Source organism: Capricornis sumatraensis, chromosome 11 (genome assembly GCF_032405125.1).
Source record: "Capricornis sumatraensis isolate serow.1 chromosome 11, serow.2, whole genome shotgun sequence".
Lineage (NCBI taxonomy): Eukaryota > Metazoa > Chordata > Mammalia > Artiodactyla > Bovidae > Capricornis > Capricornis sumatraensis.
Window position 1 is genome coordinate 19,269,324 of NC_091079.1, and position 16,737 is coordinate 19,286,060.

The 16,737-nt window shown below is 36.3% G+C and overlaps 1 protein-coding gene across 1 annotated transcript in view; it reads right to left on the minus strand.

The window, feature by feature from the left end:
- Nucleotides 1-9,253, minus strand: part of PHF3 (PHD finger protein 3) — a 76,920-nt gene extending 67,667 nt beyond the window's left edge. The window contains exon 1 of the mRNA XM_068983370.1: nucleotides 9,010-9,253. Within this exon, the coding sequence (XP_068839471.1) occupies nucleotides 9,010-9,253 (244 nt within the window). The remainder of the gene's footprint in view (nucleotides 1-9,009) is intronic.
- Nucleotides 9,254-16,737: the final 7,484 nt, after the last annotated feature.

The window sequence follows — 16,737 nt, forward strand, 5'->3', positions numbered from 1 at the left end:
TAATGTTGCAGACTTCCCCTAAGTGATTATTTTTTGGTTGCTTGCTGTTTAAAATGGGAGGAAATAGAAAATTAATGTTAAATTTTGCTGTGGGATAAGTTGGCTTTAACTGGATAATCCTATGGTTATTTTAAGAATCTCTGAATGTCAGGGAGAGAAGCTCCTTATTATTACGAGGTTGTGGTCTTGTTTCCTGCAGCTTGTTCATTCACTTTCAGTTTAGGGTTAAGAAGATACTTCCTTGATTGGAGTTCAGTGCTTGGCTATTGGCTTTACTGGGTGCTGAAGTCAGGGAAGGTGTGAAGTTGACTTCTCAGTATTTAGTCCTTAAGTTAATTCCTTATTTCTAGCCTAACTCACTGTCAGTACCCTCTATCATTCCATAATGGATATAAAATTTCTGACACCCAGTAATTCTTACTTAATGGATTTTGGAATCCTGTATATTGCTCTCTAGCTTTTGTCAGTGTTGAATTTTACCTTATTGTTTGTTTCTTTTGTGGTCAGTTGGCATTTGTTCCCTTCTGTTCAAAATCTCTTAACCTATAAGTTAGAATGCTAGTTTTGTTAGTAATAAACCTATTAACAGACTTCTCAGAGTTTGCAAATCTCTCCTACCTCTCATCATATTTTACAGAGAAAATGGAATGTGTGTGTATGGAGAGCACATGAGATTGCTTGCTTGACTGATTGAGACTTATCTTAAGAAAAAAGTTTTATATAATTATAGAGGCTAGTGACGGAGAAGGCAATGGCACCCCCACTCCAGTACTCTTGCCTGGAAAATCCCATGGGTGGAGGAGCCTGGTAGGGTGCAGTCCATGGGGTCGCGAAGAGTCGGACACGACTGAGCGACTTCACTTTCACTTTTCACTTTCACGCATTGGAGAAGGAAATGGCAACCCACTCTAGTGTTCTTGCCTGGAGAATCCCAGGGACGGGAGAGCCTGGTGGGCTGCCATCTATGAGGTCACACAGAGTCAGACACGACTGAAGTGACTTAGCAGCAGCAGCAGAGGATAGTGAACCCACACCTTCAAGGTAGACTGGAAACCCAGGGAAGAACTGATGTTGCAGCTTGAGTCTGAAGGCAGTTTGGAGACAAAATTCCCTCCTACTTGGGGAACCTCTACTTTTTTTTCTCTTTAGGCCTTCAACTGATTTGATGAGGCCCACCCACTTCTAGAACTAACACCCAAAAAAGATGTCCTTCTCATTATATGGGACTGGAATGCAGAAGTAGGAAGCCAAGAGATACCTGGAGTAACAGGCAAATCTGGCCTTGTAGTACAGAATGAAGCATGGCAAAGGCTAACAGAGTTTTGCCAAGAGAACACACTGGTCATAGCAAACACCTTCTTCCAACAACACAAGAGAAGACTACACATGGACATCACCAGATGGTCAACACCGAAATCAGACTGATTATATTCTTTGCAGCCAAAGATGGAGAAGCTCTATACAGTCAGCAAAAACAAGACCAGGAGCTGGTCCCATCACTTCATGGCAAATAGATGGGGGAAACAATGGAAACAGTGACAGACTTTATTTTTTTAGGTTCCAAAATCACTGCAGATGGTGACTGCAGCCATGAAATTAAAAGACGTTTGCTTCTTGGAAGAAAAGCTACAACCAACCTAGACAGCATATTAAAAAGCAGAGACGTTACTTTGCCAACAAAGGTCCATCTAGTCAAATCTATGGTTTTCCCAGTAGCCATGTTTGGATGTCAGAGTTGGACTTAAAAAGAGTTGAGCACTTCTGAACTGTGGTATTGGAGAAACTGCACTCAATATGCCAGCAAATTTGGAAAACTCAGCAGTGGCCACAGGACTGGAAAAGGTCAGTTTTCATTCCAATCCGAAAGAAAGGCAATGACAAACAATGCTCAAACTACCATACAATTGCACTCATCTCACACACTAGCAAAGTAATGATTTGCTAGTAATATGGTATTGGAGTCCCTTGGACTGCAAGGAGATCCAACCAGTCAAGGAAATCAGTCCTGAATAATCATTGGAAGGACTGATGCTGAAGCCAAAACTCCAATACTTTGGCCACTTGATGCTAGAACTGACTAATTGGAAAAGACCCTAATGCTTGGAAAGACTGAAGATGGGAGGAGAAGGGGACGACAGAGGATAAGATGGTTGGATGGCATCACGAACTCAATGGACATGAGTTTGAATAAACTCCAGGAGTTGGTGATGGACAGAGAAGCTTGGCATGCTGCAGTCTATGGGGTCATAAAGAGTCACACACAACGGAGCAACTAAACTGAAAGCAGGGTAGGGTACAGAAAAGGCCACCTAACAAAGCAACAAACCTCATACAAACCCAAGCAGCCAACCCATCAGGAATACCAGTTGCAAAATTTTAAGGAAAGTGATATTCAATTTTGTTTCTATAAAGGCAAATTATCAGTCAAGTGTAATACTATTAGAAATGTACTAAGGATGTCATTAAGTAAAGAGGGCATAGCTAAAGAAACTGACATCCAGGAAAACAACAGCTTCACTCAAGGAGAGCAGAGACACTCAGGGATGACAGGTGTACAAGCCTGGAGCACGGCAAACGCAGACATAACAGGACAGTGACAGAAGGCGCTGGGAGCAGGTAGTTTCAGTAAACTCAGAAGTATCCCCAGGACCGTGGGTAAAGAAGTCTGTTCTATAACAGTTCAGAAATGCAAGCTAAAATATAACACTGGAACATCCCTGGTGGTCCACTGTTAAAGAATTCGCCTGCCAATCCCTGGTCTTAAAAGATTCCACACGCCTCAGGGCAACTAAGCCAGCACACCCCAACTGCTGAGCCCCCGTCCTAGATTCTGCAAGCTACAACTACTGAGCCTGAGAGCCCTGACTGAAGTCCCCGCCCGGGAGCCCACGCTCCACACCAGAGAAGCCACAGCAAAGGGCAGCCTGCGCACGGCTGTGGCTCCCACTCACCACAACCAGAGAAAGCCTGTGTGCAGCACTGAAGACCCAGGACAGCCAGAAACTAAAAATAATAACAACACAGAGCAAATTTTAAGTAACAGGGGAAAGGAAGAAACCGAAAGATATTAGGAATATAGTGACGAACACATGATTAATTTTATTCCACATTTTAAACTTACAAGACAGAAAATTAAATGCTCAGTCAATGTAAAGTAAAATTAAAATATGTTCTGCTTTATACTACATCAAACTAAGAAAAGCAAAAGTCAACTGAATCAAATAGAGGTAAAACAGAAAGGCCACAAAATATACCAACTAAAACCATAAACTGGAGAACTCTGGTTGGGCCAAAAATTTCCTCTCTTCATTTTCTGAATTTAGAAACTGGCATTTTAATGTTTGTGTTAAAGGGCTTATTTGTTTTATCTCTGAGTTCAATTTTGTTATTTTGGTAGTTAAGGATGACTTGTGGCAATGATTAATGAAAAATACATGTGTGTGAAGAATTGACTATCTATTTAAAATGTCTAAATTGAATACAGTGAGGGAATAAGAAATAAGATGGAAAGAAACAGTGAATTAAGAGCAATGAAAGTTGCTTGCATAAAAGTAGTTATCACTATGCTTTTCAAGTTGTATTTCAAATAATTTAAAGAAGCAATGAAATACATTAAGTCTACAAACAAGGTTTATATTAAAGTAAACATAATTTAATTTTTAATAAGAAATAACAGGCACTTTATGTTGGGACAGACAATGACAGAGGACTCTGGGAGGACACTGGCCATGAAAGGTCACCTGACAGAAACTCTGTGGGACAAAATTCCCCAATGAAAAATCTGGGCCAAGGGGTCACACCCAGCAAAGGCATAAATCCCATAACCCCAGGGAACCTATCATTCTATCTTGAGGGAATCCCAAGTTCTCCCTTTCAGCCAATCAAACTCTGCCCCCTCTCTTTCCTATTATTCATAAAAGAGTCAAATCTCATCCAAGTGACAAACTTTCAAAAATCTATGACTGCTGTTTTGTCCTCTGTTTCCACTTTCCAGTATTTTCTCTTCTCCACTGATTGTACAAAGCGTTTGCCTCTCTCTTGTTTGTTCTCCCGATAGCGTTAGTGGTAAAGAACCACCCCCTGTCAATGCAGGTAGATATAGAGAGACATGCGTTCAATCCCTGAGTTGGGAAGATCCCCTGGAGGAGGGCACGGGCAGCCCACTCCAGTATCCTTGCCTGGAGAATCCTATGGACAGAGGATCCTGGCGGGCTACAGCCCATAGGGTCCAAAGAGTCAGGCATGACTCAACATGCATACACACCCAAATTTCACTGAAACCCCTCTAACTCAAAACATATAATATTAATCATCAATCTCAACAGAAAAAAATCTCTATCCTTAAAAGCTATGAATGTTCTTACAAGGTTGATCAGTTACTCTTTACTAACATTCAACTAAAGGGTATACATTTTGTCTTAACCAATATACTGTCATTTCATTTGCATAGCTACTTTACATGTACTAAATTTGCATTTTATTATTCAAGTGTAACTCAAAAATAAGATCAATGGCAAAGAGATGTTCACTAAAGCACAGAAGTTTAAAAAAAAAAATCAGTGAACACTACTATTCAGAAAAATAATATTAGTGGAAAAAAGACCCCAGTACAAATATGTAATGAATGCATATGTGAAGTTGGATCTACAAATGTAATAAATGGGCACCGTCTGCTGCCGATACAACATACAAATAAGGAAAACAAAAACTACTATCTGCCAACTGAATCTTACTGAACCAAGGGTCCACTGTGTTTAGTTCAACGTACTGACTGGAAATGTTGTCCAAGAGTAGCATGAAGCCATAAAAAGCTGTAAATACCTTTTAAACAAATCTCAGTGAGGCAAAAAGAACAATCATCTTTTCAGAACAAGTACCATAATTTTTTAATATTACACAGATGAATTTTGCCTTTAACGATGAAGGAGCCCCAAACTACAGAACTATGTTTAAAAGTTAAAAATCTGTGTACTAAAAAAAAAAAAAAAGCCCAAATCACACTACTGCTGAGAAGCTTGTAAAACTAGTTTTAACATGTATTAACAATACTTTGCTCAGAAGAAAAGCAGCACAAGCTAAAATTCTTATTAAACAACTCTACTTGATGTCATAAATTACCAGTGGCATTCTTGATAGGAAACAACTATCACATATACATGGTAGCAGAAATTTACAACTGAAAAAACTATACAATATGAACTTCTTTACAACTGAAAAAACACCTAACCCACACGATATGAATCAACTCTTGGCAAATATGTAAGCTACTGAATTCAATGACTGTTTGATACTTTTAATCTCCAAAACCATGCTAAATTAGGGACTTTTTTTTTTAATTCAGTCAATGATGGTTTTTTAAGCAATGATATAGCCTGGAAAGGACATCCTGGTTTCACTCAAGGATGCAACAGCTACAAGCACCACCTAAATGAAAGGCTCCTCTGCATATCCATATTATCTATAGCGCATCCCTCCTCCTCCTGGTCTCAAGGAAATAAATCAAATTACAGCCACTGAACATTTCTCTTCTACCACATAAAGAAATGGTTTCATAAATACAAGATTTGTTTCACACTTATGAATCATGGTTGTTAAGAGATAAAATTATTAACATTTCTTTATTACACTGACAATGTCAGTTTTTCAAACAGCACTTCAATGATTTTTAATACATTCCTAATGTAGTATATTTAACCAATATAGTCAATATCCTGAACCTATTACTTGGGAAAGTATTATTTTTATTTTAAAGATAACAGGAATTTTTAAGAATACAAATAATTGGTTTCATCATCAAGATCAAACACTTTCCAAATTTAAAGGGTTTCCTCAATTATTAGAATATTTTTTTAATTTATTACCAGGCAAATCTAAAAACCATACACAAACACTACATTTACATAAATACTTTTAGAGTCAAAAGCATCCAAAAGAGGATCAGAAATCTACTGCTTATCTCTCAAGATTAAACAGTGAGCATCCTGACTCTGGGCATCTGACAGCACTAAAGGTGATCCTCCATGTGTCTTTCCTATTTTTAAAACTGTTAAAGCTTCTCTAGGATTTCTGGAGACGATGAAATATAATGAAAAATTTATATAAGAAATATAATGGAAGACATTCAACAATAGCTCTTTAACAACCACAGCAACCAACCTATGTCAGCACAGGAGAACAAAACAGCAGTTATTGTTTGCTATCTTTTGCACTGTTAAAACCAAAGATACAAAATAACGATAATCTGTAACTTTCCATGGCCTGAGAAATACCAAACAGCCATTATCCTGCAAAGCTTTAGTCAAGACAATTAGTAAAAACCTAGAGAGTCCACTCCTCACATGAGGTGGCCAAAGTACTGGAGTTTCAGCTTTAGCATCATTCCTTCCAAAGAAATCCCAGGGCTGATCTCCTTCAGAATAGACTGGTTGGATCTCCTTGCAGTCCAAGGGACTCTCAAGAGTCTTCTCCAACATCACAGTTCAAAAGCATCAATTCTTCGGTGCTCAGCTTTCTTCACAGTCCAACTCTCACATCCATACATGACCACTGGAAAAACCACAGCCTTGACTAGACTCACTGGAAAAGACGCTGGGAGGGATTGGGGGCAGGAGGAGAAGGGGACGCCTGAGGATGAGATGGCTGGATGGCACCACTGACTCGATGGACATGAGTCTGAGCGAACTCTGGGAGTTGGTGATGGAGAGGGAGGCCTGGTGTGCTGTGATTCATGGGGTCGCAAAGAGTCGGACACGACTTAGCGACCGAACTGAACTGAGAGAGCCAAGTACAAACATCTGGGTAAGAAGCTTACCCTTTAGTTTATATCAAAAAGCTGAAGCAGTCTGTGAACAGCTTAAAGTTACAATAGGGTTTCACTAGTTTACAAAAAAAACTTTTTTAATGTTTCCACTTTGCTATCATTAGAAAATATGTTGGCCTTTTACTGAACCAAATATCCCAAAGGACCAAAGAAATTTTGAAATAATCCAAGATAAATCCACTGCTTTATGGCACAATGAAATCTAGGCAATCCTACAAGGAGCTTTAAAAATTTCCCATACATATTTCCTTATATATCTTCAAAGTGCATGGATGCATACTATTAACACAGTTTTGCTTTAAAACCAAGATAATTGTAGCAAACAAAACAGAAAAATTAAGAAAATATTTCTATTTGTAGATTCTTAATAAAAAAGTTAAAAGTTTACAATGAAATTGTAAACAAGTATTAACCAGAACTCAAAAAATTTAAGTATTTCAATATAGAGTTCTAAGTCTTCTATTAACATAAGAAATATTCAACCAAAGAGACTTTTCACATGAAAAAAAACTTTTCACATCAACAGAAATTTTTAAAAAAGACTGTAAGTAAGAACACCAGTATTACTCAGGGACTAAAAGATAAATTTGCCAGTTCCAGGCCTAACAGAACATCCTTAAGGGTAACTGTACTTCTAGTAATAAGCATATAAGTATTCAATAATCATTCTTCCTGAAATCAGACTAAGCTGTGAAACTTTGTGCATATAACCAAACAGTGTCAAAAGTGCTTGACAATAATTAGATATACTGTACTGACACAGGAACAATGCATACATAAAACAAAACTTTAAAAGCTTAAAACATTTAAGAATACAATGACAACAAAAAACAATGTAAACCTATGCAATAACACAATACAATGTATATAATTCAGAGATACACCATTATTAGCAAGCAATTAAAAAGACTTCAGTATTAAAGAGTTGTTAAAATGAAAGATCCTTAGAAGCAAAAGTGTTGAGTCAGAGTAATCTGAAAAATTTACAAATGAATAGCAGGCCACCTAATCCAAACTTTTAAGTATTTATATCAAAACATTAGGTAGGAAATTTTTAAAAGGTAATGAAAATTACTGAAAAACTATAGTGCATAAGTCTTGAGTCATTGAAAAACAGAACACTACCACATACACCTGAACTAAAAGCCTAACTTCTCCATGTGAAGCTGCTTTTCCTTTGTCTGTCTGATTTTAGCGTACAGAACAGCTAACTGCTCCAAAGTTTGTTGCAATATTTTCTCTGCTTTATTAAAAAAAAAAACCTACATATTTTTCCACATATTAATATGATCTCTGAAGTAATCTCTTATTAAGAATCTGACTAGCAGTACAGAAAATTATCCTCTGAAAGTTACTTTCAGTTACTTCAACTATAGATCCAAAAGAAGTGTCATCTGTCCAGTGGAAATATAACGCAAGCCACATAAGTAATTTTAAATTTTCAAGGAACCACTTAAAAAAAACACTAAAAACAGGTGAAATTAATTTTAATGTTTTATTTAACCAAAAATACCCAAAATATCACCTCAACATGTAATCTACATTTTTAAAACTTAATGAAACATTTTACAATCTTTTTATTCACAATGAATGTTTAAAATAAAATGTGCAATTTACAGCACATCTCAACTAAGAGAGACTCATTTCAGGTGGTTAACAGTTAAGTGGATAGTGGTTGCTATGCTGGACAGCACAGGCCTAGAGCTCTTTCTCTGATTTTTGAGCTATTACACAAGTACAAAATACTAAAAGACTTGAAATGAGAACACACAGTAAGAGCTAGGATGGGCACTGGGAAAGGTCAATTCAGCCATTTCCCTTGATTCCAACAGATGTAGGATTACATCACATCGCAATTGATGAGGCAATCACTATCTGCTAGGAGTCCCAATTTATACCTGTTGTCATGATGTAATTATGAACAGCACCCCCTATGATTCTCAAAAAAGGCATCCCATTCTGGATGATAAATTACACAGTTACCCTATCTATATCCACAACATCCTCAAAGATAACTCCACATTCTTTGGAAGAAAATTTAAATTCTAATTCTGATGACTCGAAAATGAGCTCTAAATTCAAAGGAAAGAATCCTAAATGTACTACCCTCATCAAAAAAAAAAAAAAAAAAACTGCTGAAAATTCCTGTTATTTTAAATTGCAGACTAAAAAAAAAAAGTAAGAATTACCTGTTGAACAAGGCATCTGGAAATTGGGATCATTGCTATCCAAAACAGGCAAACAGAACTGGTTACTTGCAGATCCTAGCATAGGATCCTTATCGCTGAGCATGTTCTTCAGCGAGTCCTCTAAGACATTTTGACTTGTACTAAAATCCTCACAGACTTCATTCTCCAGGTTGGATCCTAGAAATAGGGCATCATCTAAGTGTTCAGTAGGAATTAAATGATTAAATGTATCAACTATATCCATGAAGACTTCTGTGTGTCTTTCAGCCCTATAGAAAGACAAAAAAAATACCATAAGAAATAAAGCTATCAACTGATAATCACCTAAAACCAAATTATTTTAATAGTTTTGAGTCTATGAACACACTTAGGTTATTTCTAAATTGTTTTAAAAAAATCCTCACTGCTTTTAGAATATACATTTGGACATGTAGAACGAATCTTTGGTAAACAATGTTTCTCCATCATGCATGTAGAATTTCATTTTAACAGAGATCCTATTAAAGGTTCACTTAATTTTAGAGAAAAAAACTATGTATATATAGTCCATTAACTTGACACATTTGAAAGAATTCCATGGTTTAAATCATAAAAACCATATGTTTTTAACCACACTCTCTTCATAAATTTAAGACTCAGACACTGCATATTAGTAAAGGTCATGTAAAAGAACTAGAATCAAATCATTTAAAGTACTGTCCCATATTTATTAAAACTGTAAACACCCTTGCTTTATTTACAACGCATTTAAATTATGTAAAGAAACACAAAAATTTTTTTGTGGGACAACAAGAAAAAAATGGAAAGAAACTATTAATTAAACCCAACAAATCAAAACTCAAAAAAACTACAGACACGCAGGCACAGATGTGCACACACACACACTTAGAGGGAGCATCTCTTTGAAGATAAAATAAATGTCAAGAAAAGAATGTATCAGAGATTTATATTTGTCTTAGTGAGCTATGTGGGGTTTATACAGATATCAAGCTAATCCCCTATTCAAACTGTACCTAGGCATTGCTCAACAAAGGTCATTTCAAGCTCTAGAGGAGCCTTAATTATCAAAAGCTGAATTATTACTGGTTTCAGAGAATAATGAACTAATAATGTATTTTGGGTTACAGGGAAGAGTCAACTAAATAAGACCTAGTAATATTTAATTAGCTAGAAAATTCCACTAATTAACCTACAACATCTTGGATTTCAAAATTCCAAACATTAGCTCCAATTCTACCAAACTTTCCTCAAACTGTCCTTGAATTCTTTATCCTATAAAAATGAGAAAAGGAAGTTCAAAAACACTCTACAAACTTACTGGATGTATATTATATGCTGCTAAACATTTTGCCTACATTTTTAATTCACTTATTCCCAGTGATAATAATAACAGACTCTATTAATATCCTAGTTTTGTAAACAAAAGGCATTTAAACATGTTCCCTGAAGGCAGAGCTAAACATCCAAACCTAGGTTTTAAGGCTATATGGCCCACTGCTGTAACTCTAACCCTTTGATACTGGTAGAAAGGCAGGTAGAAACTAACTAGATTTGACTCCTTAAAGGTTCTTCTTTTAAAAACATTTTCCAACAAATCAGTAGTTGCCTGGGGCCTTGGATAAGAGAGGGACTGACTGCAAATAACAGGAATGTATTCTGAAGGATGATGAAAATGTCCTGAAATTTGACCGTACATATACCCTGAAATTTGACTGAGTACATATACCCACGAAAGTTCACCAATCTGTTCATTTTAAATGGATGCAGTTTCACTGCAACTCAATTTAAAATTTAAAGAAAAGGAAAAAAATGGCCTCTTACAAAAGTTGATCCTCTTCTAAATATAAGATTTTGGTATCTATTCTCAAATTTTGCAAATTATTTACACTGAAATATTAACAAAGCACCAAAATAAACCGATTATCTTACATGCATTCTCTAATTACAACATTTAGAGAAAATTGAGCTACAATAGTGATGAAAAGTTTTAATTTCTTGAAGCTATCTGATCTCAGTACCTAAGAAAGGTTCAATTATCATACATCCTCAATACTTCCACTAATATATTTTTAGATTCCAAAGAAATTTTAGTATAATAAATTTCTGGTAATTAAAAGTAATTTACAAAAATGTTACTAACTGTTTACAAATTAGCTAGAACTACCAACAAATTTGTTTATCTGAATATGCTAGAATCCAAAGTTAATCACAAGCCAAAACAAATTCCTCTTCAGAGTTGCATTCCAGGTGAAACAGAGAAAAAAAGGCAATTCCAATTCAAGAAACAGTTATCTTTCCTTATAAATTTGTATGTTGAATCTACTAACTATGCACTCATTCCTACAGCAACACAAGTTTGGGAAATTCTACAAATTTCACCCAAGGTCAGTCTTTGTTGCACCAACTTCTGATCATGTGCATTTTGGGGACATTCAAGACGTTCAGAAGGTACGGTATTATACGGCTTGAAATCACCGAGCTACACCGAAGACCAGCCCATTCTAAACGAGCAATATTTTTTTTCAGTGATACTACTACTGAACCATCCCAAACTCTTAAACTAAAAAGTCCCTTCAGAACCTCTGGCATAGCCGCTTTTTTTTTAAATTGAGACATGGCTGCCTTACAGTGTTGTATTAGCTTCTGTTGTACAATGAAGCAAATCAGCCATATATACATATATATCCCCTCCCTCCTGGACCCGGATCCCAGCCCCCATCCCATCCCTCTAGGTCACTGCAGCGCTGAGCTCCCGGCACTACGGAGCAGGTTCCCACTAGCTAGCTATTGTATACATGGTAGTTTCAACAGCAGACAATATTTAATCTTTAAAGATCAATTTTTTAAAAAAAGTAAAGCACACTGTATATAAGATGGGTGAACCTAATTCTCCAAATTTTTTTTTTTTTTTTGGACAAAACTAGTATGACTTATAAAGTATGTTGCCCTGGATTAAATAAGCAGATTAGGAAAACAGTGTAAAAAGTCAAGAAAGACCAGTATAGCAAAGTTACATTTCTTTAATATCTTTAATTTATCCAGCAAGTGATCACTAAGCAGTTACCAAGACACACAGAATGTGCCAAGGTAACTGGGGATCCTACAAGACAATATATGGTATAAAGCACCCCAAACTTATGGGTCCAAACAAGACAATTTCAACAGAAGTGTTTTGTACAATTGTTATAAACTGATAAGACTGAATTTTCATAAGTTGTTCCAACAGGCTTTGGAGCCAATTCCAAACAATGCCAAAAAATCACAGTATACAGCCATACGGCAAGATTGTCTTGAAAGTAACACTGATTGGAAGTATAAATCTTTTTTTTTTAATCAGTTTTATGTATCAAGTACTCAGTATCAAAAATAAAAACTCTCCATGCTAAATTGTAAAACAAATGTTAGCCAACTATAGAAATATTAACTTACTTAACACAAATACCCTAATCTACTAAATGCAATGTGATATCCTGATCTGGATCATGGAACAGAAAAAAGAGAGTAGTGGAAAAACTGGTGAAATCAGAATAAAATCTGGAGTTCAGGTAATAGTAATGTTAATCTCTAGTTCTGATTTAAAAAAAAAATTAGCATTAGGACTTCCCAAGTGGTCCAACGGTTAAGAATCCACCTTTCAATGCAGGGGACAGGGTTTGATCCCTGCTCAGGGAACTCAGATGTCACAGGCCTCAGGACAACAAAGCTCCAGGCTGCAACTACTGAGCCGAAGAGCCACAGGAAAACTGGAGCACTGCAACTAAGACCCAACGCAGTCAAACAAACACTAAAGGAAAAAAAAAAAGGACACTAGCATTATGTCGGGTGTAACAATCAAGAAAACTCGATTCTACACCATGTTTGCAATTTTTCTATAAATCTAAAACTACTTCAAAATAAGGTTAAAGAAAAAACAAAACACTAACCTAAAATACAGTGTCCTGAAATACCTAGCCATGCAGATAGACAAAGATAACTGATCCAATAAAGGAGAAATTTAAGAAATGATTCGGTGTCCCTTTTATTATAATTAAACAAATTGCCTGATTTAAACAAATTTCTGGGAATTCCTTTTTTTCCCCAGAGGCTCAGTGGTAAAGACTCCACCTGTAATGCAGGAGACTTAAGTGCAATTCCTGGGTGGGGAAGATCCCCTGGAGAAGGAATTGGCAACCCACTCCATTATTTCACCAGGAAAATCCCATGAACAGAGAAGCCTGGGAGGCTACAGTCTGTGGGGTCGCAAAGAGTCAGACGCAACTGAGCAGATACACACCAGACCAGAGTTTTTAGACTCTGAAGGTTCACTGCTGAAGGCCTGGGGTTTGATCCCTGGTAGAGGAACTAAGATCCCACAAGCCACGCAGTGCAGCCAAAAAAATAAATAAATAGACAAATTCCTGTTTCTTACACTGAAATTGTACTTATATGCATCTTTATATTTGGCATTATAAAGTTAATAATTAAAACATAACAAACCTATCCAGGATATATTTTAAGATGCTAATGAAATGTATTTATGCCATTAAATTGATAATATTAACTAGGGAATACATATATATTAAAATCAGAAACTACTTCTGGGGGTTCACAGTCACACCTCAACATGACAATAAGATGCATAAGTAATTCAAAATTATTCCTCTATGCATGTATTTATCAAGCATCTACTATAAAGCACTATCAGAAGTATACCAGTGAAACAAACCCTATTATCAAATTCAAGGAACTTATGATGCAAAACAAAGTACAGACATATAAGCAAATTTGAAAACAGGCAAACATCACAACAAAATACGAAAGGGTCAAACTCAAGGGCTCAAATGGCACCACAGAGCAAGGCAGAATCCATGGGGCCAAGAAAGGCTAAGTAGGTGATGTGAGCTGGGCCCTAACGGTCCAGGGACTACTTCAAACAGATGAACAGCACGTGCTGACTATGAAAGGTAGAGTTTGGGCCTATTGGAAGATTTAGAAAGACTCAGAATACAACCAAAAATAAGTATTAGTACTAACATGCTGAATCTGAGTCCAAAGATATTTCCCACTTGTTTCATCTGTAACAGAGAATTACAGTGCAGCCAAATTTTGTTTACACAGATAAAACCAACATATATTGTTTTCTAAGTGTTTCCTGCATGCACAAAATGCAAAAAGATTTTAAAAGCATCAATGGAAAAAAATTACACTTCTACCAAAATCCCCTTTAAATTAAGAGTGAATTAAAACTACCCCAAACTCTCAGAAATATCCTATGTATTTTATCACATTTTCTTTTTAAAAAAATCATACACACACACATAGTAAGCTTAACAATAAATCATTAAAGCTATTAAAGTCATGTGTGTGCGTGTGCACATAAGAATGTAGAGGGGACAAACATATATCAGGACATTACAAAATCTATGAAGAATAATTAAACACTGTAATAGTGGTGAGAAGAGAAAGGCCTTCCATGTATAACAGTAAATGAAGGCCTTGTTAACAAGCGCAACATGTGAGCCAAAACCTGAAATGAGGCAGTGATCCACACATAAATGAGGAACAACAATTCAAGTAAAGACCTAAATGCAAAGGCCCTGGGTTCCTTCCAACCACTACACCACAGTTTAAATTAAGCTGTCAATTCACCAAGCATGCTCACTATTAGCAAATTCTAACAGGCGGTAGTAGTAGCAGTAAAAAGAAAAAATAAAAGTACCACTACTAAAACAATGATAAAATGTAAAAATGTGCTCTGGTCGACAGTGCTCCACATCAGCAGTTCTCCAGCGGAGGAAATTACGCCTCTCCAGAGGGCATTTGGCCACGTATGGAGACATTTTTGGTCAACAAAACTGGAGGGCACGCATGATACTGGCAGCTAGTAAACATACTACACTGCATTTAGGAAAGCCCCATTATAAAGAACTAGCCAGCGAAAACACAGTGCTGAGGTTAAGAAATCCTGCTCTACACTTATTAATTTAATCCTCTCGACAATGCTATAATCCTGATTGTACAGAAATAAATAAAATTGGGATCAGAGAGATTAAATTACTTGCTGTAGTCAGTGGTGGAGCTGAAATTTGAATCCCAAATGTTTCATTCAAGAGTCAATACACTTAACCACTACCTAGTATTATCTCTTCACAGTTAAATTCATTGACTATTACATGCCAGGCAACAAGCTAACTTAAATATATAATGTCTTTAAACTTCACAGCCACACAATTTGGTGAGCTAAAGCTGAGCCAAGTTACACCCAATATTACAGAATAAGTAAGTAACAGAACTCAAAACCGCCTCTGACACACAGGTCAGTTTTTCACCACCATTAATACAACAAAGTTAAAGAAGAATAAATTATCCTTTCGGGACAGAGTCAAGAAAAATTACTAAATGGTTAATATGTATGGTATGACATAATTCTAAAAAGCATATTTCTACAAACCAATGCAACCTCATCACCTGCTCTACAAGCCCATTTCAAATTCAGGTCCAGTTTAGTTAGAATCTATGCGCAAGACTACCTAACAAAAAAAAAGAAGGATCATAACTTTGTCACTGAATTTATCAGGTAAAAAGAATATTTAAGAATCCAAGATGACTGCCATACTAAGATCAGAGAAGACCTAACAACCTAGAAAAAGAACCCTCAAGCTGAAACTGGCAAAAGCAGAATTAATTAGCCCTCAGTGAAAAAGTTACCTTTAAAATTTACAACTATGATGCCCTATTGTCATTATCAGAAGCATCAGTACTTTGGATTAACCACAGAAACAGTACAAGCAGCTAGTCATCAAAACTATGGCAGTCCAAGTTAACACATACTTCACGTGTACTATGGGTGAGGCCCTATGCTAACTGTACTGCGTGCGTATCTCACTAGTTTCTCACAACTCTGAGAAACAGAGTAGATGCGATTACTCTGTTTTGCTAATGAGCAATCTGAGGCCCAGACCATTATGTAGGTCAAGTAAGCTGTCAATTCACCAAGCATGCTCACTATTAGCAAATTTCTAACAGGTGGTAATAGTAGCAGTAAGAGAAAATAAAAGTACCACTACCAAAACAACGATAAAATATAAAAATTGTCCTGGTCACATACCCAGGACAGGTGTTCCTCAAAGATACTGCAGTGTAATTCCCAAACCACCACAATAAAGTGAGTATTGTACACAATGAAGTAAGTCACACCAATTTTCTGGTTTCTCAATGCATATAAAAGTTATGTTTATAGTCTAGTCTACTAAGTATACAATAGCATGATGTCTAAAAATACAAGATACAAACCTTAATTAAAAATAATTTATTGCTAAGAAATGCATCATCTGAAACTTCAGCAAGCTGTAATCGTTTTGCAAATGGAGGGTCCTTCCTCGATGCTAGTGGCTGCTGAAGGTTGGGGTGGCTGCAGCAATTTCTTACAAGACAACAATGAAGTCTGATACACCGATTGGCTCTTCCTCCCACAATTTCTCTGTAACATGACATGCTTATTGAATGCACATTACACACCATAGAACTTCTTCCAAATTTGGAGTCAGTTTTCTCAAACCCTGCAGCTGCTTTATCAATTAAGTTAATGTAATATCTAAATCCTGTATTGTCATTTCAATCTATATAGCATCTTCACCAAGAGTAGATTTCTTCTCAAGAATCCACTGACTTTGCTCATTCATAAGGAACAATGGATGAAGCAACACCTTCTCCATTTAAATTTTATTACAGGGTTGCAGCAATTCAGTC